The 19,713-nt window shown below is 48.3% G+C and overlaps 1 protein-coding gene across 1 annotated transcript; it reads left to right on the forward strand.

Moving 5' to 3' along the window:
• The first annotated feature begins 928 nt into the window (after nucleotides 1-928).
• Nucleotides 929-17,947, forward strand: LOC138723352 (tudor domain-containing protein 5-like). Its single transcript, XM_069862297.1, is given in 16 exon segments — nucleotides 929-1,196; nucleotides 1,252-1,392; nucleotides 2,590-2,657; nucleotides 3,039-3,101; nucleotides 3,103-3,235; nucleotides 3,900-4,031; nucleotides 4,034-4,312; nucleotides 5,054-5,181; nucleotides 7,960-8,207; nucleotides 9,058-9,258; nucleotides 10,043-10,109; nucleotides 11,049-11,249; nucleotides 12,639-12,806; nucleotides 14,565-14,711; nucleotides 16,726-16,948; nucleotides 17,748-17,947. Coding segments are annotated over 16 exon segments (2,667 nt in total).
• Nucleotides 17,948-19,713: the final 1,766 nt, after the last annotated feature.

Consider the following 19,713-nt stretch of genomic DNA (forward strand, 5'->3'; position numbering starts at 1 on the left):
CACCTTACCAGGCCCTCTGGCTTTGCCAGGAAGGAGACGCCCACGTCGGAAAACGATGGCTCTCTCATACTCCCGCACTACCTGCAGGGGAAACAAAAGCTGGATGCGCTGCAAAGGGAGGGTTTCAGCAGGTGTGAGCTGCCGGAGTTACCTGTCCCTGTGTCCCTTTACCCCCGCAGAGGACCTGACACAGAACTGCTGGCTGGCCTTGTGTGTGAGCAGAGAAGGAGCAGCCACGAGACACCCAGGATTTGGGAGAGCAGCCCAGGTTAGAGGGGCCTGGGCTTTCCCAGGATGAGGCCAGCGTTCTGCTTCCTCAGAGCCTGGCCAAACTCAAACATCCTGAGCTAAAATTTTGCGTGCTGGTTGTTTGCCTCCGAGGGAACCGTGTGTGCATGTGCTCACCCCTGTGAGATCCGAGGGATGACACTGACACCCTTGTTGAGAGCAAGATTCACGTGAAATTTCCCCAGAAGTGGGAACCAAAATATGCCTACTCGTAGCCACGCTAGAAATGTGAGAAAAGGGGGAAAAGAGGGCAAATCCATCGGTACCTGAGAGACCAAACTCTCTTAACATTTTACATTCAAAACCTATTTACCTGCTGCTGCAGTGCCACTCTCTCTGGGCTGGGTGTGCTGAAGGCGATGTTTGAAAGTGAACAGACCTGCAAGCTGTTCAGCAAAAGAGAAACCTAAGCCCTTGCCTGCTGATAATTCAGCAGGAGTATTTGAGAGGTAGCGGAAGATCCCTGTGCAGCCCTTTGTTGCAGCAATGTGCGAGGAAGGAAAGTCAAAATTAACGATGGGTTGAAGAAGTGTAAATAGAACCTTAGACCCAGAAAAAGCTTTATGCTCACGTCCAAAACGTGCCGAACCAGTGAGTTACGTCCACATCAGACACCGACTACTAAGCCTGGGGAGGCCCCATGACCATTCTCACCTTCATGCAGAACCAGACAGAAACGGGGAAGGTCATTATGATGAACAGGAAAGACAAGATGGTCAGAAGCCACTCACAGATGCCCAGACCTGGAGACTTTACTCCTAGGGAGAAATACAAAAGGACCGTGTTAGCAGAGGCCAGCTCCCAAAATACCGACAGCCTGACAAGCGCCCGGGCCCGTCAGCTTCAGTGTTGGCCTTTGCCTAAACCCGGCGCGTGTGAACCATTTGCTCTCCCTGGAGCTGGCTCAGGTGAGCAGGAGCTGCCAGGATGCACCGACAGGTTTCGTCCCCGCTTTACTGCCAGAAATGGAGCCGTGCTTCCCCGTGGGGCCTCGACTAGAGAGCAGCCTTCAGGCTGAAGACCTGCAGGCACCAAGCGGTGTCCAAGGGTTTGGAAGGAGCAATTTGTTGGCTGACCTGGGAGCCCAGAAGTCCGTCGGGAGAGGTGAGCTAAGGGCAAAGAGAAAGATGGCGAATAGGAAGTTGATTTCAACGTGCACAGCCTGAAGCGCCCTTCCCTGTCAGAGGATCTCAGGCCCTTTGGAACAGGAGTTCAGTCGCATCCCAGCTCCCTGATGCGGTGGGACCGAGCCGCTGGTGCTACTGAAATCTCCCTGCGCCCTCCAGCGGTCACACCGAGGCGTGGGGGCTGACTGGGGTGCTCGGGTCAAAATGACCTTCCCCATCTCCCCAAAGCCAGGACGGGTCGTCTTGACCTGGCTGACCTTTGTTGTGAGGGAAAACCTGCAGGTATGGCCTGGAAATAGATTCCTTCTGGGGTACCTAGACCCAGAGGGCGGACCAGCAGTGAAGTTAGCGTCCCTGCGCGTCTCCCACTTAGATCTTCTCGAGCTCTTCCCTTCTTGCCCCTTTGCCTTTGGAGCTCTCTGCAGAGCCAGCAGGTCTGGAGGGAGGTTCACATGCCAAGAACCTGCGTGATCACTCTAGCTCTACAGCACCAGGAGGCTGTGAGGCTGGCTGGGGTCTCCCGTGTCTCACCCCAAGGAAAACTGTGTCTGTGCCAGGCGGGTGCGATGGCACTCACCGTGCGGAGTTATTCTGTGGCCGTACAGGGTCAAAGAGCCCACAGCTTTCCAGCCCTTCCCCTTCCATAATCCATACCTCCCTCTTGCTGCTCACTGTCCAGCAATGCCATTGCCTCCGTTTCATTCTTTGAGGATTTACACTATTCTTTGCCTAAAACTAGTATATATACCCACTACTTTTGTAAAGCGTGAGGCCTTTTTCTAGAAGGGCATCCAACTCAGCGCTGAATTGTAAACCAAAAATGTTATTGCCTTTGCCTCAAAGACTTGATCCTTTTCAAGGTTTTACCAGTGAATGAGCGTTTCCCACTTGGGACACAGGGGGGACTCCCCATGCCTGGGATTAGGGATGCAGGGAGCTGTGTGAGGGGGACAGGGGGCACTCCCCATCCCTGGGATTAGGGTTGCAGGGAGCTGTGCGAGGGGCAAGGGGGCACGTGGAGCCCAGCGGGGAAGCACAGCTGGTGCTTTTTGGCCCTCGGGCTCTGCCTTTCCCCCCTCAGAAGGGGGGCTCAGGTGCCACTGACCCGCAGGGGCTGCTCCAACAGGGGAAAATTCCCGCCTCCTCCTCCCCCACCCCGCCATTTTCCCGCCAGGAGGCGGCGGCTCCGCCCTCGCGGAGGAGGAGGAGAAGGAGGGAATTAGGGGCCCAGGGAGCTCTGTGGTGAGTAGGGGAGCGCTTGGGGGTACAGGGAAGGTTCTTCATGGTCTGTGAGGGGCGAGGGTGCATCCGCCTTCCTGGAATTAAGGATGCATGGAGTTCTGTGGGGGGCAAGGGAGCACGTAGGACAGAGCAAGGAGACCCCACGCCTGGGATTAAGGGCAGGGGGGTCTCTCTGAGGGGCAGAGAATCCCCATGCCCGGGTTTAGGGGTGCAGGGAGCTCTGTGAGGGGCAAGGGAGCGCTTGGGGCTGGAATTAGGGATGCAGGGAGCTGTGTGAGGGGTACAGGGGGGACTCCCCATGCCTGGGATTAGGGATGCAGGGAGCTCTGCGAGGGGCAAGGGGGCACGTAGGACAGAGCAAGGAGACCCCCCGCCTGGAAGAAGGAGGTGAGGTCGCTGCTTATTACCGATAAAGAGGGTTTAACCCCAGCACAGCTGGAGAGGGGAGTACATGGCCATGATGGGCAAACCTCTCCCTCTACGTGACCTGGGCTTCCAATCCACCTTGGAGCTGGTGGCAAAAATGCCTGACGTTGTCAGAATCTGTCCTCAGGAGAAAGGCACGTTTATCCTCAAAGGTGAGGTTTTATTTCCGTAAAAGTGGAGGAGTTGTTTGGAACCTCATACTGGTATGAAGCGATGCTCTAAAACCAGGAGGTGCAGAATGAATTGCCAGAGCTGTAGGTCATGTATCTCTGTCACTCTTTTTCTCATATAGCTCTGTTTAATTTTTTTGCCGTTGATGTTTTTTACTGTGTCTTAATCTGCCTTTTTGTACTTTTCTCCTCCTTCCTCCTGGAAAATAACAGAGGCTTCCAGTTCTTTTTGTACATTTTGCACTCTGCTCTTGGTTTAGAAACTGCAGTAACGTTTCTATAGGAAGTTCAGTCTGTATCAAAGAACTTTTATTATTTTCCCAACAAAACTTGCAGCAGATGAGTTTCCTTTTGTGATCCTGTATCCAAGAATTGGACCCACCTTTCTGCTTGGATCTGGATTTCTAGGGATGAGGGTGCAGGTTGGTTCTTGGCTGTTTCATCTGGTTCATTTCAGTTCACAAAGGGAGAGTAAAAGTTACCCTGTTGGAAATGCGATCTAGCGTGATTGGTTTTGAAAGACACGCCTGCTTCTGAAGAGGGTGGGGAGAATAGGAAAGAGGAGGACCTTTGCTTGTATAAAGCTTTCAGTAGTTTGCTGTCTTGGTAATCTCATAATTTATTTCTTTCTTTCTTTCTTTGGTAGCCATTGCAGATGAGACCACCAAAGGTATTGCAAAACTGGTTGCCAGGCAGGAGGAAAGTGTTAAGTCACGAAAGAATGATGCTGTGAAGGCACGTGCTGCTTTTCCCTCTAGGAACACAAAGTGTCTCCCTCGCAGCCAGCGACTGGGAAGGCTGAGCTGCAGGATCTGCTGAGTTCCTCACCACTTCTGCTCAGGAACTTTGAGAGGGCCTATCGCAGACGCTTTGGCCGGCCGTTCCAGTATAGGCGATATGGATTTGTCTCTGTATTTCAAGTCCTTGAAAGTGTGTCCGATATCATTGTTGTTGAGCAGACAAAAGCAGGTTCCTTGCTGTCCCTGAGGAAGTAGCTGGAAGGTGAGACAGCGAAGGAAGAGGTGCCGCACGGTGGGGCGCGCAAAGAGGTGCCAGAAGGTGAGGGAGGGTATTATTTAACTGGAAGTATGTAGCTGCCAAGCAGCTGTGTTTCAAGTGATGTTGCTGCCTTTCCAGTAGCTGTCGTAGTCCTGGTTTCCCTAGGCTTTAGCGCAGAAGGGCTGCGAGGTACTGTAGAAGCAGCTGTTACAAGGGTGTTGTTGTGGTAGCAGAGAGCTTAACTGGAAGTTTTCTACGGTTTGCCACTGTTTTTCAGTGCGAGGTGAAAGAAGGGATGTTAAGCCCCTTTCTGAATGCGTGTATAGGACTGGAATTTCTAGTAATTCCAGGCAACAGGTAATAAAACTAGAAGGATCTCTGGCACGTCGGCTCCGCAGGCTGGTAAAGCCTTCCAGATGCGCTTTTTGAGGCTGAAGCACTCATCTGAAAGGCATAGCTATACTGCTTCTCTGAAGAAGAGCCTGTAGATATCCTCAGCGTTCCCCTAACAACTATGAGAGAAAGCAGAGGATTGCATAAGGTTCCTGCCAAATGCCTGACTTTTCTTAGCATCATTCTAGGAATTTATTTAGCCCTTGTCATGCTTGCAAGAGCAAGTGTGTTTTATTTTGCTTGAATTTATTAGTACGGCGAAGGATGCCTCTCAAGCAAATCCCCGTGACTGTGGGTGCTACAAGAGATGAGGAAAATGGCACTAGTACTTGTACGCTTTCATGGCCAGGTGTATTCTCCTTCTGCTTAATATGTAAATAAAGAATAACAACTAAACTCTCTTTACAGCTGCACCTGCAATTGAGATGCCTCCTTTGGAACCCATCCGTGATGCCAAGTGGTTTCACCTGCCGGCAGAAGAGAAGTCAGAGCCGGTGGAAGGACAAGCACTAGATATGAGTGATGTCCTCAAACAAGTAAGTGGCAGGATGAGTGATCTGTAGCTTTGTCATGTCTTCGTCCAGGGGGTGATAATTTTTTTCACTGCTTTTGTTTTTGCTTGGTTTGTATTGTTAATGCACTGTTGCTTCCAAAAAAAAATTGTACCTAGTTTAGATGTGGCTGGAGGTGACCAGAGTCATACTGACCTGATATATAACTCTATGTGCCCTCCAGCCTAGGTCTTTTTCTTGTCTCTTTCTGGTCTTGAGATCTCTGTTGGAGATCGTCCAAAGCCAGTAAAGCATAATCTTGTTCCCCAATAAGAGTGGAGACAATTCTTTTTGTGTTCTTAATAGCCTTCTTCTGAGAGTAGCTGTGTGGCATTTCCCCTGCTGCAGTAGCATGGGTTTAAGTGTCTAGCAGCTACGTGGCAGAGCTGAGGAATGGTCCTTGGAGACCTCAGTGCTGTCGTTGCCACTCTGCTCTTTGGTTGGACTTGAAAGTTTTGTTGCTGTTGTTGTGGTTTAGCAATGTATTTTTAGAAAGGGATGGAGAAGTACAGAGGCTCTGACCTGCCAGACCTGCTTGGGAGAATTTCTTTGTGCCCCCTCTATTTTTTTTTCCTCTTTTGAGCATCTTTAGGCCTTTGTTTTCTCAGGAAAGTTCTCCTGCTGCGAGTTATTTCCTCTGCCAAGCTCATCTGGTGGTTCTACACAACTGTACAGCTGGAGTACCTAGACAGGGAAAGGGTTGCAGGGATTCTTTCTGAATTTGGTGTGCTGTTCACTTAATGAACTTGAAAGCTTAGGGCTACGAGTCGGACTTTCTGCGGTGTTTCAAGAAACATACCCTTTAGAAAACTTTGGCAGGCTCTTCTGATAAGACCTTGTCGTCTGGTGGGATGAAGTCCGTGGGGAATTTCCCTAGATCAAACAAAGTCTGCTTGTGGGAAGGGTAGAAAAGGGAGAGAGATGGTCCACGTAGCCCCATTTTTTTCTTGTTATGTGTCGCAAAGGGAATCTGTTTAAAGATTCTAGCAGGGCGAGTCTTGGAACGTGTTTGTACAACTCGTGTTTGCCATGAAGCACCAGTTTTGCTGGTTTGTTTTAAAAGTGCCCTAGAGAGGAGGAAAGCGAGCTGGAATGTGTTTGGGTAGGCAGTGAACCAAGATTTCAAGATGCTGCAAAGTCGAGGGGAAAGATGCGACCTGATTCCTGGCCTGCTGTAAGGTATGGAAGTATCTGGTGATGAGACGCCAATAGCGGAAGCGTTGTAAGGGACAAATGAGGGACAAGGGCCGAGTCAATCTGCTCGGCCCCGAGAAGGGTCAAATATCTAGAGCTGCTGCTCTTGGCAGCTTTTTCTTGCCGTGCCGAGCAGAAGGAAAGTTGTCATCCACACCACTCTTGGCAGCTGCCGCTCTGGCTTAAGGCAAGGAGTTAGCCAGTCTTACGAGCCGTGCCTCTTCTAGGGCTAGTTTTACAGTGTGTTCGGTTGTTTACCTTTTTCTTATAATTTTCTTGCTATTTTGTGAAGGTGTTTTTTAAGCAGACATTTCTACGTCTTTCAAAGAAGTGTCTGTTGTCTCTGCCAACGTGTGAACTACGTGATAAACATCACGTGTGCCCGTAACAGTCTGACACGAGGAGCTTTCATGGAGCAAACCTGTCCCTTGGCAATATCACTGTTGACTGGCACTTCTGGGAGGAAATCCATGAAATGTAAGGGGATTTTAGAGGTGCTGCTGCTGCTCAGGCAAGAATTCCCTCAGGTACTCTTTAACTCAAAAATGTTAACTGCCTGGTTAACTCAATGTTTTAGTCAAAGTTTTTAACAAAAAGAATTCAAGGGTGTTCTTCCTCGCTCAGTCTGCAGGAGAGACTCTAATCTGCTTTTTTAAAAAACGGTTCGAAGGGCTAGTATTGTCTCTCGGTTGACTGTAGCCGTGTAAGCAGTGGGGTGTGCTGGAAGACAAATTTCCTGTAAGTTGTCTGGTGTGTGATGCAGTGGTAACTCGTAGCATATTCACAATGAGTAAAACTGGAATAGTTTTGACTTCTGGACGCTGGAGGAGTGCTGTTTGTTGGCACAAACCGAATCTCTGGAGGCAGTGAAAGTGGCTGATGTCTGATTAAGGTTTCCATGCACGCTGGTTCAAGTGGAATAAAGTTTACAGCAGCTAAAGAATGATGCAAAATTGCAAGCTGTGCCAAGAACTGATGTACAAATTTGCCTAGAATGAGAAAAGAATAGGATTTGTAGCGTTTGTATGTTTTTATCTTTTGGGAAATAGCTCTGGTGTGTGTGAGATGCATTTGTGCCTTCTGTGTCTTGAATTGTTTTCAGATAGTTTTTCTACTTCAGTCATGTGCTCTTTCATGGGGACAGAAGATAGAAACAGCATCTTTGGGGTAAAATCCAACAAGCAGGTGGGTTTTTTTGGTGCGAGTTTTTGATTTTTTTTTTTCTCTTTATCAGTAGCCATTCAATATCTTTGTCTAAATACATAACGTGTCATCGGTTCCTCTTCTTTATTCCTTGAAGGAATATGAGGAAGGTATTTTTGTTGCACCCCTCTTTACACAGGAGGGAGGAAAGAGAGAAGGAAGGTGGAGGGTGTGAAAATAGATGTTAGGATCCCAGGGACAGTTTTAATCCGAGTTTGCGCTATTTGTTGGGAATCTCTGATCTTCAGTAATTCATGGGTTCCCAGGAAAGCAGAACTATTTTTTTACCTTAATGCAGAGGCCAGTTATGTGTGTTCAGGGCGTAGCAAGACTTCTGAGCGCTACTTTCCTCTTGTCCCTTTGTAGTGTCAAGATTTAGATTTGAAGCTGTCAATCTTCAATCTGGCAACGACTCCAGAAATTCCCCCTGATGCTGTTCAGGACAGAAGCCTTTGCAGTTTCCCACCATTGGAGTGCTTGTGTTTGGTGGGAGTCTTTGTGGAATGTATAATCTCTCCTAGCCGGTTCTACATCCAAGCGTGCCACGCAGAAACATCCGATAAACTCCAGGATATGATGTTTGAGATGAGGGGAGGACGTGCTATGCTGATTCTGTGCTATTACCTGGGTATTTGCACTGAGGGAACAGGGCACCCGGCTGTTTGTTACGGTCACTACAGGCTTGACTTCTGGATATGGAGATGCCAGTGCCGTACTAAATCACATAATCATAATGCTTCCCCATTCCTTTTATCTAGCAAGCAGTAAGTATTGCTAATAGTTTGGCTGTGTCCTAGACGGTCTTAAACTTTAAAAGCCTGGAAAAGTTGTGGAAAGGAACTTGAGGGTTCTGTATTGTTGACATTGCTATTGCTGATGTGCTTGGTTAAGGCTTTTACTTCCATCTCCAGCACTTACCAAAAGCAGCAGGTAATAAGCCTTAGTCATATCTATATTTGAAAGCAAAACCCCATCAGTGGGTTTGTCTGTCAGGTACGTTGTGCGTTTGGGACTCTTCCACTACGCTGCAGTTGCTGTTAGTCGTGTGCCAAAGTAAATACTGGATGTCCGTGGGGCAACCGTGTGATCGCAGGCTGCAGACAGGTACTGTGTGTGTAAGCCAGGACTCCGGAACCTGGCTCGTAAGAAGCCCTGTGCCAAGTCAGGGTAATGTTAAAAGTGAACGACTAGAATGGCTGTATTTAGTCGCTGATTAACGCCCATTAGTTAACTTTTTGTTGGACCCCAAGAATACCATTTAAATGTTAAAAGTTTAGGTTTGTGTATTTATTGTCACTTGGTTTAAGTAGAACAGAAACATAAACTATCTATTAGAACAACTCCTGAAAATCGGTCTCGTGGAGGCTTTGAGAAATGAGGATTCTTCTGAACCCTGAAGTGTATTTCTGTTTATCCATCTCCTGCGCCCTACCAAGCACAGTTTTTCATTGTGATCTCTGGCAGACATTGTTACTTGAGTAAACTTGTTTCTGATCGTTCTGTCATGCCTGAGTCTTCAGTACGTCCTGGACAGCTTTGCTGTGTAACGGTCTCAAAATGGTGGTACCGCGTTATCATCCACCGCGTGATCAATGACCAAGAAGCAGAGGTGTTCTACGCAGATTACGGAAACCTGGGAATCGTCCGAAGATTTGCCTGGAAATGGTTCTCAGGATTAGCTGTTCCATCGCCTTCCCAGGGATGAGGGTGAGGCTGCTGGGCCTGTCACTCTCCAGGAAGACGTCCCACCACGCGGGTTTCCTAGAAAGTGTCTATTTGGATTTTTTTTCCCCGTAGCAGTGCCTTGCAGGTACTTCCTTGCTTACATGTTAATGCGTGAGGTGACGTTAAGAACAAGATCTGCGGTGCAGATCACTCCAAGCCCTTTGCTTATCATCGCTGTGGGCTAAACCCTTTCCTCTTCCTTTATTCACTCTTGCCCCTTTCTGTCCCTTTCGAGCAAGCTCCCTAATCCTCTTCCCTGAGTTTTGTGAATGGAGGTAAACATCTCTTGAACAGACATCCTCCCAGTTGGGAGCATTTGTGGTGTCAGAGGTACTCGTTCTCCTCTGTAATTCAGTACCTTCCCCATATTTGCTTCTGCCCTCTCATTTGCCTCTATTCATGCCTGGCCGTAGGCATTCTGTGTTTCAAAAGTGATTTTTCTCTGTCCATAACTTTCTTATCAAAAGAGGTTATGAGGAGAGGATGCTTGGGCAAGGGAAGGCGTAAGGGACCAGTTGTTATTGCTATTTCTGCTGTGCCCCTTCTCTGGCTACGGAGTGTTTTCCAAAGCTGCTGTCGGGCTTTATTCGTAAGCACAAGATGCGATATGTGCCTCTCTGTTCCTAAGCTGATCTTAAAACCCAGAAGAGGAGGAAGTTCTGCTCTTCTGCCTGGTTTTGCTCCTTTACTCCTGTAACAGGTTTTGGTTTTTTTTGCGTTGTAGGCGGTGCTACTTGAAGCTCCCTGCTGAGGCCATCCCGTGTTCCTTGGCGTGGGTAAAACCCGTGGGGGTACGTGCTCACATGCAGTTTTCTTTGACGTATGCATGACAGCCATCAAGTCGAGGTTGGCTTTTTCTCCTGACAAGGGCAAACCTTTGGAATAATTTGGGTCCTGCTGCTGTTATGTTCAGCGGAGTGTGACTGCCTAAGTGTCTGTCTCTGCAGGGGATTGCTCTTCCGCTGTCTGTTTTCCTTCCAGTCAGAGTATTCTTGCTCGTATTGTTGCAGAAACAGATAGCTGCCGTTAAGCAAATGAACAGACTTGTTTCTTCCCCTGCCGGTAGTTCTCCCTGGTCCTTCTGAAGTCTTGCTAGCTCCAGGCCTCTGTTTTAAATCTGTCTTCTGTGACAGAGCTTTCTTTGAGTGAGTTGGTTTGATGCAATCAGCGTAGCCAAAGGATTATAGAGGTCATAAAAAAAGTTCCTCTGTGCTGGGAAGCCTCTTGGTCAAGACACCTGAGAAATACAGTCTCTGAAGGAAGGCGCATGAGCACGGTTGATTCTTCTGCGTTGTAAAGACATTATTTTAAAAAAGTTATTTCCTCTGTTTTTTTGAGGGTTAAAGAATCACAATTTTCTTTGCAGTGAAGCTTAGCAGTTTCCAAAACCTGACACTTTTAAAGTCTCTAATTATGTGATTCCAGAAATTAAAAAAGAAAGACGCAACAATATTTTAGGCAGTTGTGGTAAAAATGAGCGGTGAACACCATTGAAGCGTGTTTGAAAACAGACGTTTAGGGTGAAAGGGCTTCCCAGTGTGCCTAGCACTGCGGCCTTGGGGTAGTTTGATTTACTTCAGTGCTGGGAAGCTTGTCTGCCTGACTTGCCTGTATTTGTCCCTAGCCTGACCTGGCTTCGCTGCCTTCTTGACAAGTACTCACAAGGGCAAATCTCGGGCATTGGATGTTGATCTGTTTATAGTAACTCAACATTCTTGTTTCTTCTTCAGGGTTCACGGTCCAATGATGCGATTCTCCTATTCAAGAAGCTGTGTGATTCCAAGCTACTTGTGGGCGTCGTGGATGAATATGTGAATGGCATTTGTCATCTCTTCCTGTGTGACGCAGCCACTAAGGACGATATCTACTTCCACGCTGTCTTGAGCAGTAGGGGATGTGCTGACATCTGTGGGAAGAACGTTCCTTCCCAGGTCAGGAGGGAGGCGTGTGCTTCTGACAGGAAAGGCAGGGAAAGGATTGGTTGGGTGCCTGTAGTGGAAAGATCTTTACCTTGAAGCAAGTAGTTTTGTGAAGAGCAAAACCGGTATTCCCTGCTTCCCTGCAATTTACTGTTTTGGGGCTGTATCCCACGGTGTCTATGGTGACGGCTTTCTTTTTGGTTAAGGTGGAATTCGATGATACAGCAGAGATATTCTGGTTTAGCAGAACAAACTCTTTTGATCCTGACTTCTAAGAGTGGATTAGAAGGTTTCGGTACGGATTTTTAAAGTGGATTAGCTTGTTAATATTGCCGAAAAGGAAAATAGATGTTCTGAACATGAGGCCAAGCTGGGATGGAATTGAGGAGTTGTATTTGTAACTTTTCTAAACATTGTTAATTCCGGTAGGTTTTGTTAGTCATAAGTTGAGGCCTCCGAGTCATCCAGACCATGAGAGCAAGTCCATTAGATGTTACTGTCTGGCTTCAAGTAGCGCTGCATAGAATCGTAGAATTGCCAGGTTGGATGGTAGAGTCCAACCATTCCTATCTGCCGCTAAACCGTGTCCCTGAGCACCTTGTCTGCCTGTCTTTTAAACACCTCCAGGGACAGTGACTCAACCACCTCCCTGGGCAGCCTCTACCAGTGCCCGATGACCCTTTCTGTGAAATTTTTTTTGTCTGATATCCAGTCTGATATCCATTTTTTCTGCTAGCCAGTGGCACGGGCAGTTGAGTGAGGAACAGGGTAGTTAAATAAATAATTTTGGCCTTTCCTGCTCTAGGCCCCGGAGATTGGTTGTGCCGTTAAACTGAATTATAGATATGGTCTTGGCTTACAAAGTCTCTTTCTTTGCCAGTGACGTGTATAGTGCTGGACGGTGTAACCAGGGTAGATTGCATGTTGTGCCTTGAGCAGAGATTGAAGCTGTGAGCCAGCACAGAGAGCATTTATGATTTAGGCCCATCAGTGTTGCCTGAATGTCTCAGCTCCGTTTCAGCAAGAAGTCTGTGGATACGAAAACCTTTAGAAAGGTGCTGCAACAGTTTTGTATCTCAGCAGAAAGTCAGGCTTTGCAGCCCGGAGTGCTTGTATCTGTTGTTTCGTTTAGTAGATGCAGAATGCGTATTTTGGCAGGATTAAATCCAATAATTGTCTTTTTGCGTGTGCGTGTTCCATTTAGCGGGTAGGGGGCTATTGCTGGGTGATTTTATTGCTGGAGGGAGTTGATTTTCTTAGTAAGACAATTTCTCCAAGAATTCAGAGCTCACTTGTGGGTGGTGTGCTTCTTTGTAAAACCCATTAGAATTCTTTTTATTCTTTATGGTGGTGACAACTTACTTTTCTTGACTCAGCTGTTGGGGTTTTATTTGTTCGTAGGGATTTGAGGAAGTGAATCCTTCAGCCTTGTATCTTGAGCCCAGCAGAAAGCAGGAGAATGCTGAACCCGTGGAGCCACACCTTCGCTCGCAGCAGGAATCTTTGAACGTAAATAGTGACATAGCAAGCTCGAAGCTGGATGAGGATGAACTGTGGGAACAGGTGAGAGTTTGGCTGCGGTGTGACTATCGTTCAGTGGAATTGGCTCCAGGGATCAGTAGATGTGTTGGCTTAGTCCTATGCAGTGTCTTGTGGAGTGGTTTTTTTTCCTTTGCTTTTATAAAAAGCAAGCAGAACCGTGACGTAACAACAATTACACGTGGACCATAAATACGTCCGTCGCTGCTTGACCTCTGATCCCTTTGCAGACGTCAGGGAGTCTGTGCTCAGTGAGTTCTCCAACCTTCCATACGCACCATCGTTTTTGAGTTAGAGGGAAGAATGGACTCCAAGAACTCAGACCAGTACCAGATCCCTGAGATCAGTTTGACTTAGCAGTTTCCTAGTTTGCACCCCAGGAGCCAAGAGGTGGTGTGGTCTCCTCTAGTGTCTCTGGGGTTTGGCAAAGGATGTGTAATAACTCGGGGTGTCATTTACGTGTGGGAAAGGAGCAGAAGAACTAGTGATGTCTTGTTTGCCTTAAGGGTCTTGCTCATTTTAAACTTCTCCGAAAGGAATCCATTTGCAGGCTTGGTTGTTACAGGGGTTAAAGTTGTACACGACTGGAGTTTTTTTTAAAAGTTAACTCTAAAAGCGACCGATACCCAGGTCTGGATACTGCTGTACGCCTTTGATTTCAGAGCAGGTTGAAGAGAGGAGCCCTTTGCTATTATTTAATGGATGAAAAAGAATGATGAACAGAGGGGTTAAGCAGGGAGTAAAATCCAGGTCTTGGGTGCAGTCTAGCACGGTACCGTTAGAAACACCAGGGGTATTGTTTTACAGGTCACTCTCTCTACTTTTGTGTGATTTAAATTGTAGTTTTTTCATGACACATTTTACTACTGACGCCAAGTAACTGTCAGCTGTTGAAGTGTTCAGCAGTGGGCCGGCTCCAGGGCTGTTTTTCTGACATTCCTCTGAAACGTAAAAACGTAAGAGTTACTGTAGTGTCGGTAACTTGTAAAGCGGTCATTTTAGCCAGGTTTTATTTTAGCCAACTGTGTGTCTGGGCTAGGGAAACTATAAGCTGCACGTGTTGGATATTGGTGGGCTTGCACTGTCAATACATCATCTGAACTGAAGGTCCCAAACATCGTCTTTATGTGGGAGAAATGAATGTGACCGAGACTCTGCAAATCTGAGTTTATTGTGATTTTTATGGTAAAATCTGGTTAAGTGCAGCAAGATCCATGTGTGTAAACGTCAGACAGAGCTGGCAATTTGGAGACTAGAGGAATGTAAGTGCCTTCAGGTTTTCTTCTGTTTTGAAGGGTCTTAGAATCCTTTTCCAGGAACAGTAATCCTCTCTTTTCTGCTATTCTGTTTAGTTGCTCGAAACGATTCCTCTCCTCCTCGGTGCATCACCGATGTCACCATCAGTATCAACTCTAATAATTGCTCAAAGTGTTTAGAACTGGGATGAAATACGTCTGACTCTTGGTACTGCTCGGCTAGCGTTTTCTGGGAACTCCTCTTTGGCAGTGGGGAACTCCCTTTGTGTTGTCCAATCCTAGATTTGCCTTGTCAGGATTAACTCGACCCCCTCCTCTGCCCTTAAGTGCGAAATGGCTGGACGCTGAGTTGTCTCAGCTGTGCTGTGTGAAGGCACTTCTCCATGGTGAAATTCCTCAGAAGGCAGCAAGCAATAACCAGAAAAGATTGCTCAGATAAAACTGTCCTTTCCAGGTGGTAAGTTTTCCTGTGGAGTACAGAAATGAAAGTGGGAGTCAGTAGCTTTCCTTGCTTTGTCCGTCTCCTTGGCAGTGGCACCTCTCTGCTGAGGAGGAGTTAGAGGGGGATGTGTGGCCAGCTTTGGATGAAGCCAGTGTCCAAAGCACAACGGACCGAGACCCTGAACCTGCCCAGGAGGATACAAAAGAAAGTCCTCCAGAGCTCATCGCAGAGGCTAAGGTGAGAGCCCTGAGCAGAGCTATTGCAGTTGAGGAGGGTTATTCTTGGTTTTAGGTTGTGTGAATTGCTTTGACCTGTGGTTTTTGTTTTGTTTTTTTTAAAGCGTCTGGCATGGCCTCGGGGCTGTGTTTTCCTCCTTGCTGTTGTTTCTGGGTGCTCGACTAGTGCTCTGCTGGTGCATTGAGGTGTGGTGGGAAGCAGACTACTCTTCTTTCTCTTTCATGCACAGTCCTGAGGGTTACTGGGAGTCATTGTGGGGTTTTCCTGGATCACTCAGAGGTCCCCCCTGGGTTAGGGGGATGGGTTTGAGAGGGTGGCATTTTGGGCTGTGCTTTGAGGCATTGTGTGGCACCAGTAACACAACTTTACTGCTTAAATAGTGGTTAATGATAATGGTAATGAGTCTGGCCGGGCCTGCAGCATGGCCTTTGGCCTGCGCTCTCCTTTGGGTTCAGCAGGGAGCCGGTGTCACTCAGGGTTTGTCGAGTCACAGAAGGTGTTATAGAGCTGGAAATGGGAGTGTGCCTGCAAGGTTTTGGATAACCGCAGCTCCTTACCCATCTGGAGATTGAGAGTGACTGAGACAAAGCGCTTTGTAGAAGGACGAGGGGGAAGCTGGCTCTCAGATAGTCTAAAGCAGAGCTGGAAGAACTGGTGGCGCTGGGAGATGTTACCTGAAGGGGATGGAGGGAAAGCAAGCTGGAAAGGGACCTTGAGAGAACGAGAGAGGAGGGAAAACCTCTCCTAGGAAGCGTGGGGAGAAAGTACGATGAGGTGAGATGAGAAGTAGGCAGATGAGCAGATAGCAATAGGGTCCTTGTGAGCTGACTTAAGTACTTCCCCACAAGTATTAAACGGCGAGTTCCAAAGCATAGGGATTTGCTAACTGGAGCAGAGAAGGCCTGGCTACTCCCTGCTCCTCAAACACTCTCTAGGGTACCTGCTCTCATCTGCCTCTTGTGTGCTAACAGACATTTTTAGCGTCCACCCTTGCACCCTGTCTGTTTCTGCTTTGCTGTGGAGCGGCAGTGATGCTGCCTGTCCCAGTGAGGATAGCATGGGTGGCAAGAGGAGGTGATAGTCATCTTTTACATCTGTTTGGTTCTTTTTTTTTTTTTTAAACTCTTGTCCTAGCAGTTTTTATTTTTACTGCATGTCAGGTGGGGATTTTACAGTGGGCTGGTGGGTATCGAGCAGAGTCCGGTTGGTTAATTGGATTCACCTCTCACCCAAGTTATTCTGTATGGGTGTCCTATCAGCGCAGAATTTCTGCTGCCCAGCCGTGTAGCTCTCCGTGCTGCTTCAGGAGCACCTTGTGGTCCCCTGGGGAGGCCAGTTTATGTTGTTTAAATCCTTTTTTTTTTTTGTGAAAACAATTGTTTTGTTGTGGGCTAATCCTCTGAACACACTTCCACCAAAGTGTGAAGCAGCTTTGAATGGCGATTCACCCCTTGTGAGGATGGATGGCTCTCTTCTGCTGCCTTGACAACAGAATAAGCCTAGAGAGCAAGTACCGGATTTTTGAACAGCCGTAGTTGGGCAAGGGGAATAGTTGCTTGTCTGTTGTTTCGCTATTTTTCTCGTCCGGGCTGCGTTAACAAATACAAACGTTGGCTGTATTACCTGTCTGTGGCCGAAAGGTGGGTAATCGTCCCTGGAACTTGCTTAATTTGAGAAAAAATGCAGAGCCACGGCCTCTGACTGTGTTCCCGCTCCCTTGCAGAAACTCCCTCTGCTGCCATAATTTGTTCTGCGTGGGGCTGCCGAGAGGTGAGCCAGCTGTTCGCTCTTTGCTAAGACGTGGTGATTTGTATCTTGTGCTAATGTGTCCCTCTTTCCAGCTTGCTGTGCAGGAGAGCTGCCCTTTGGCCAAAGTTGTTAGTAATTACTGGTGTTTTGTTTTTAAATTATCCAGTTGCTCTCCTTCCAATTGAGAGAGGATACAGACCAGGGCAGCCGATGAAGCGAATGTACTAATCGTGCCTTCTCATGAGTTTTTGATATACCTTTGCAGACACTTCCCTCTCTTGAAGAGTCCTCAATACCAGTTGTCTTCTTCAAGTCGGTGGAAGACGTTTATACCTACTCCAGGCAACCAAGAGGAATGAGCCAAGATGACCCTGATCGGACAGAAAGATTTCCCAACGAGGCCCAACGTCTTGCTCTGCATCCCGCTGTTCTACTTATGGCAGCGCCATTTATGCTGGACGACCATAACAGTACGAATAGATTTGTCGGTAAACTTTGAACACAGCAGAAAACTGAGCAGCCTGTAACTGTGCTGCGACTCTTGCAGTCGCTGTTGGGCACCTTGGGACTAGTGCTGCTGTTTTGCTAGAACAGGTGGAAACGTTGGTGTTCCTGTGGGGTGGAGATACGACGATAGTAAATAACCAGGTGCAATGCATCGGTTTGGTCTTTCGTGGGAACAAGTGCATTGAGGGTTATTTCTCTGATTTTTGCTGTCTTTTCTAGACTTCAGGCTGTTTTCGTGCAGAAGTCTGTTTCTCCATGCTAGCCCGTGTTCATTTCATACTGAATCTCTGACTGCCAGAGGTAAGGGACAAAAGCAGTTTTTTAACTTTGTAAGGTCCCTGTGTGGGTGTTCATCTTCCAAATGATGAATGGATCCACCAACCTGTATGAGCTTTGCCCATTTTACAAGGCCAGTTGACTTGCCAAAGGCGGCGCCTGTTGTTTGTGCCTCGGAACGGATCTGTCTGCGCTCTCTGTGGAGTGGAGGCCCGGTTCTCTGGGCAGGAGCTACTCAATTCACATGTGACTTCCCCCCTCGGGGAAACGGATGGGAAATCAGATGTGAATTGAGTAGCAGCACTGGGAGGAGAGGGAGAGAGGCTCTCAGATTATACTGCGTTGGGCTCACCGAAGAGATGTGCAGTAGAAAGCCCTCTCGCCATGACCCGGTAAGGTCTAGGCAAAAGGGACATCAGTCTAAAGTGGAGCTCTGAGAGTTGCCATTGTTGATGCCGTCTTTCTTTTCTGTGTTCCTCCTTATGCAGGGAAAGAGGAAGTGAGGAACAGACTTGCCCAGAAGTGCCGAGGTTGGCCTGTGCGGTGCCAGCGGGCTGTGTGACCAAGCGCCGTCTCTGAAACTGCTTGTCCCTCCTGTCACGCTAGCTGCCTTGTTCCCAGCTGCTCGCTTAGCCACTTGCGGTTCCTACTTGCAGTGGTTCCCCAGCCTGAGAAAGAACTTGAGAAGAGGGGAAGAAGGCTGAGCAACTGCCAAGGAAGGCTGCCTGGAGTAGCAAAAGCCACCGGTATGACCACGCTGTTATTTTCTTTGTTCAGAAATGTTTAATGTTTCAGGAAAACAGTTTGATTTGGTACTGATTTATTGCTCTTGGTTGTTGTTCTGAAGCACTGCATTAGAGTGTGACGTTGTGCTATATATCTTCTAAGTTTAGGAGAGGGAAGTGGACTACCTATCCCTCACTCCCTCAGTGCACAAGCAGTTTTGACGTTGTGTGGGGAAATGGTTTTTTGATTTTTGACTTCACGGATGCTCCACACGCTCCTTGCTCTTAGGAGAGGTGGTTGTATCCCAGCTGTGGCCTCAGTCCGTGGTGATGCTGAGAACTTGCCAAAGGAAATCTCCTTCCCCGAGAGAAGGATGCTCTGAATTGTTGATGGATCGGGATGCCACACCTACGAAGCATCGGGAATCCCGTGGTACAGATATTGAATGAGATCTATAAAGAATCCAGTAAGAGAAGGCTTGAAGCTTGACATTGGCCTTGTTTACGTAGCTCTTTGCCTGTGGCAAGAAATCCTCTTGGGCCTGAGTTTATTAATGCAGAGAAAAGTTGTGGGAAGAGATGCGCCCTGGCTGCGAATGCTGACATTCAGCTGCTTTGCTGCTGCCTGGACTGTTCTTCAGGGCTTCAGGGGCCGCTCTGCCCACCCCGAAATGTGCCAGAGGTGTGTTTTGCTGCTGAGCCCCAAGAAAGGCTCAAGGTGGGATTTAACACGAACGCTGAAACAGTTAAAAGCCCAGCATAAGAAGTTTATTGATGGTCTGAGACGATCTTTAAAGCTGTCTTTCAACCCAAACTCTTTCAGGATGTTGTGACTATTTTGTTTTGATTTCAGCATTTGGGGGTGGATTTGGATGTGTGAAAGGCTAAAAAAAAAAAAAAAGGCAGAGAGAATCTGGGGCTTCTTAGGAGGGGAAGCTAGTGAAGGAGATGGGAGCAGAGAGGTGGGGAGCTATGGCTTGAGCAGGCAGGGGCTGTACAACCCTGTGGGGAGGTTTCTGGCTTCAGACTGGGGGCTTGTCTCACACGTTTGTCGTCCAGCGAAGGGAGCGGATGAAAGGGAGCTGAGCTTGCTCGGAGCACCGGGCGATGGGGTGTTTGTCCCAACAGCACCCTTTCTGCTGCAGCACGTGGGACCTGGGGCTGGGCTGGGGTGTCCGAAGGAGACCCGTGTGTCCTCCCCTGCTTGTCCCCACTGCTGCCGTGTCCCTGCTGGGCTCCACAGCTCGGCTCCCTGCAGCATAGAACTCTTCTTCTGTGGGGGATGAGGAGCTGCAAAGACTGCTGGGTGGGCAGCAGCCCTGTTCCCAGCTGGGGTTGCCTCCATCCCCGTGCCCTGCCTGGGATGGAGTGGGTCCTGCAGCTGCCTGGAAGTGTTGCTGGGGGCTTTTGATTTGGTACTGATTCCAAATCCACTGCTGCTTCCACTGCTGCTCAGCATGGGATGTCCCGGGAAATTGGGAACGGGGAGATTCTGTCAGGGTCTGGAAGACAGGGTGCGTGGACACCAGGGGCTTCTATGTGCAGCAAGGGAGCAGCCAGCAAGTATTAAGCAGCGTCGGGACATTGCCTGTGACTTGGGAGCACCCTAACCTGCCAGTCTGGGAGGGAGGAAGCATATTCTGGGCTGTTAGCACTGCACATCACTCTTCTTGCACACTCCTGGGTACCTGTTGGAGGCGGGCGCAGGGCTCTGCTGTGCTCCCATGTACCTTTGCTGGTGCTTC

Source organism: Phaenicophaeus curvirostris, chromosome 8, assembly GCF_032191515.1.
Source record: "Phaenicophaeus curvirostris isolate KB17595 chromosome 8, BPBGC_Pcur_1.0, whole genome shotgun sequence".
NCBI classification, from domain to species: Eukaryota; Metazoa; Chordata; class Aves; order Cuculiformes; family Cuculidae; genus Phaenicophaeus; species Phaenicophaeus curvirostris.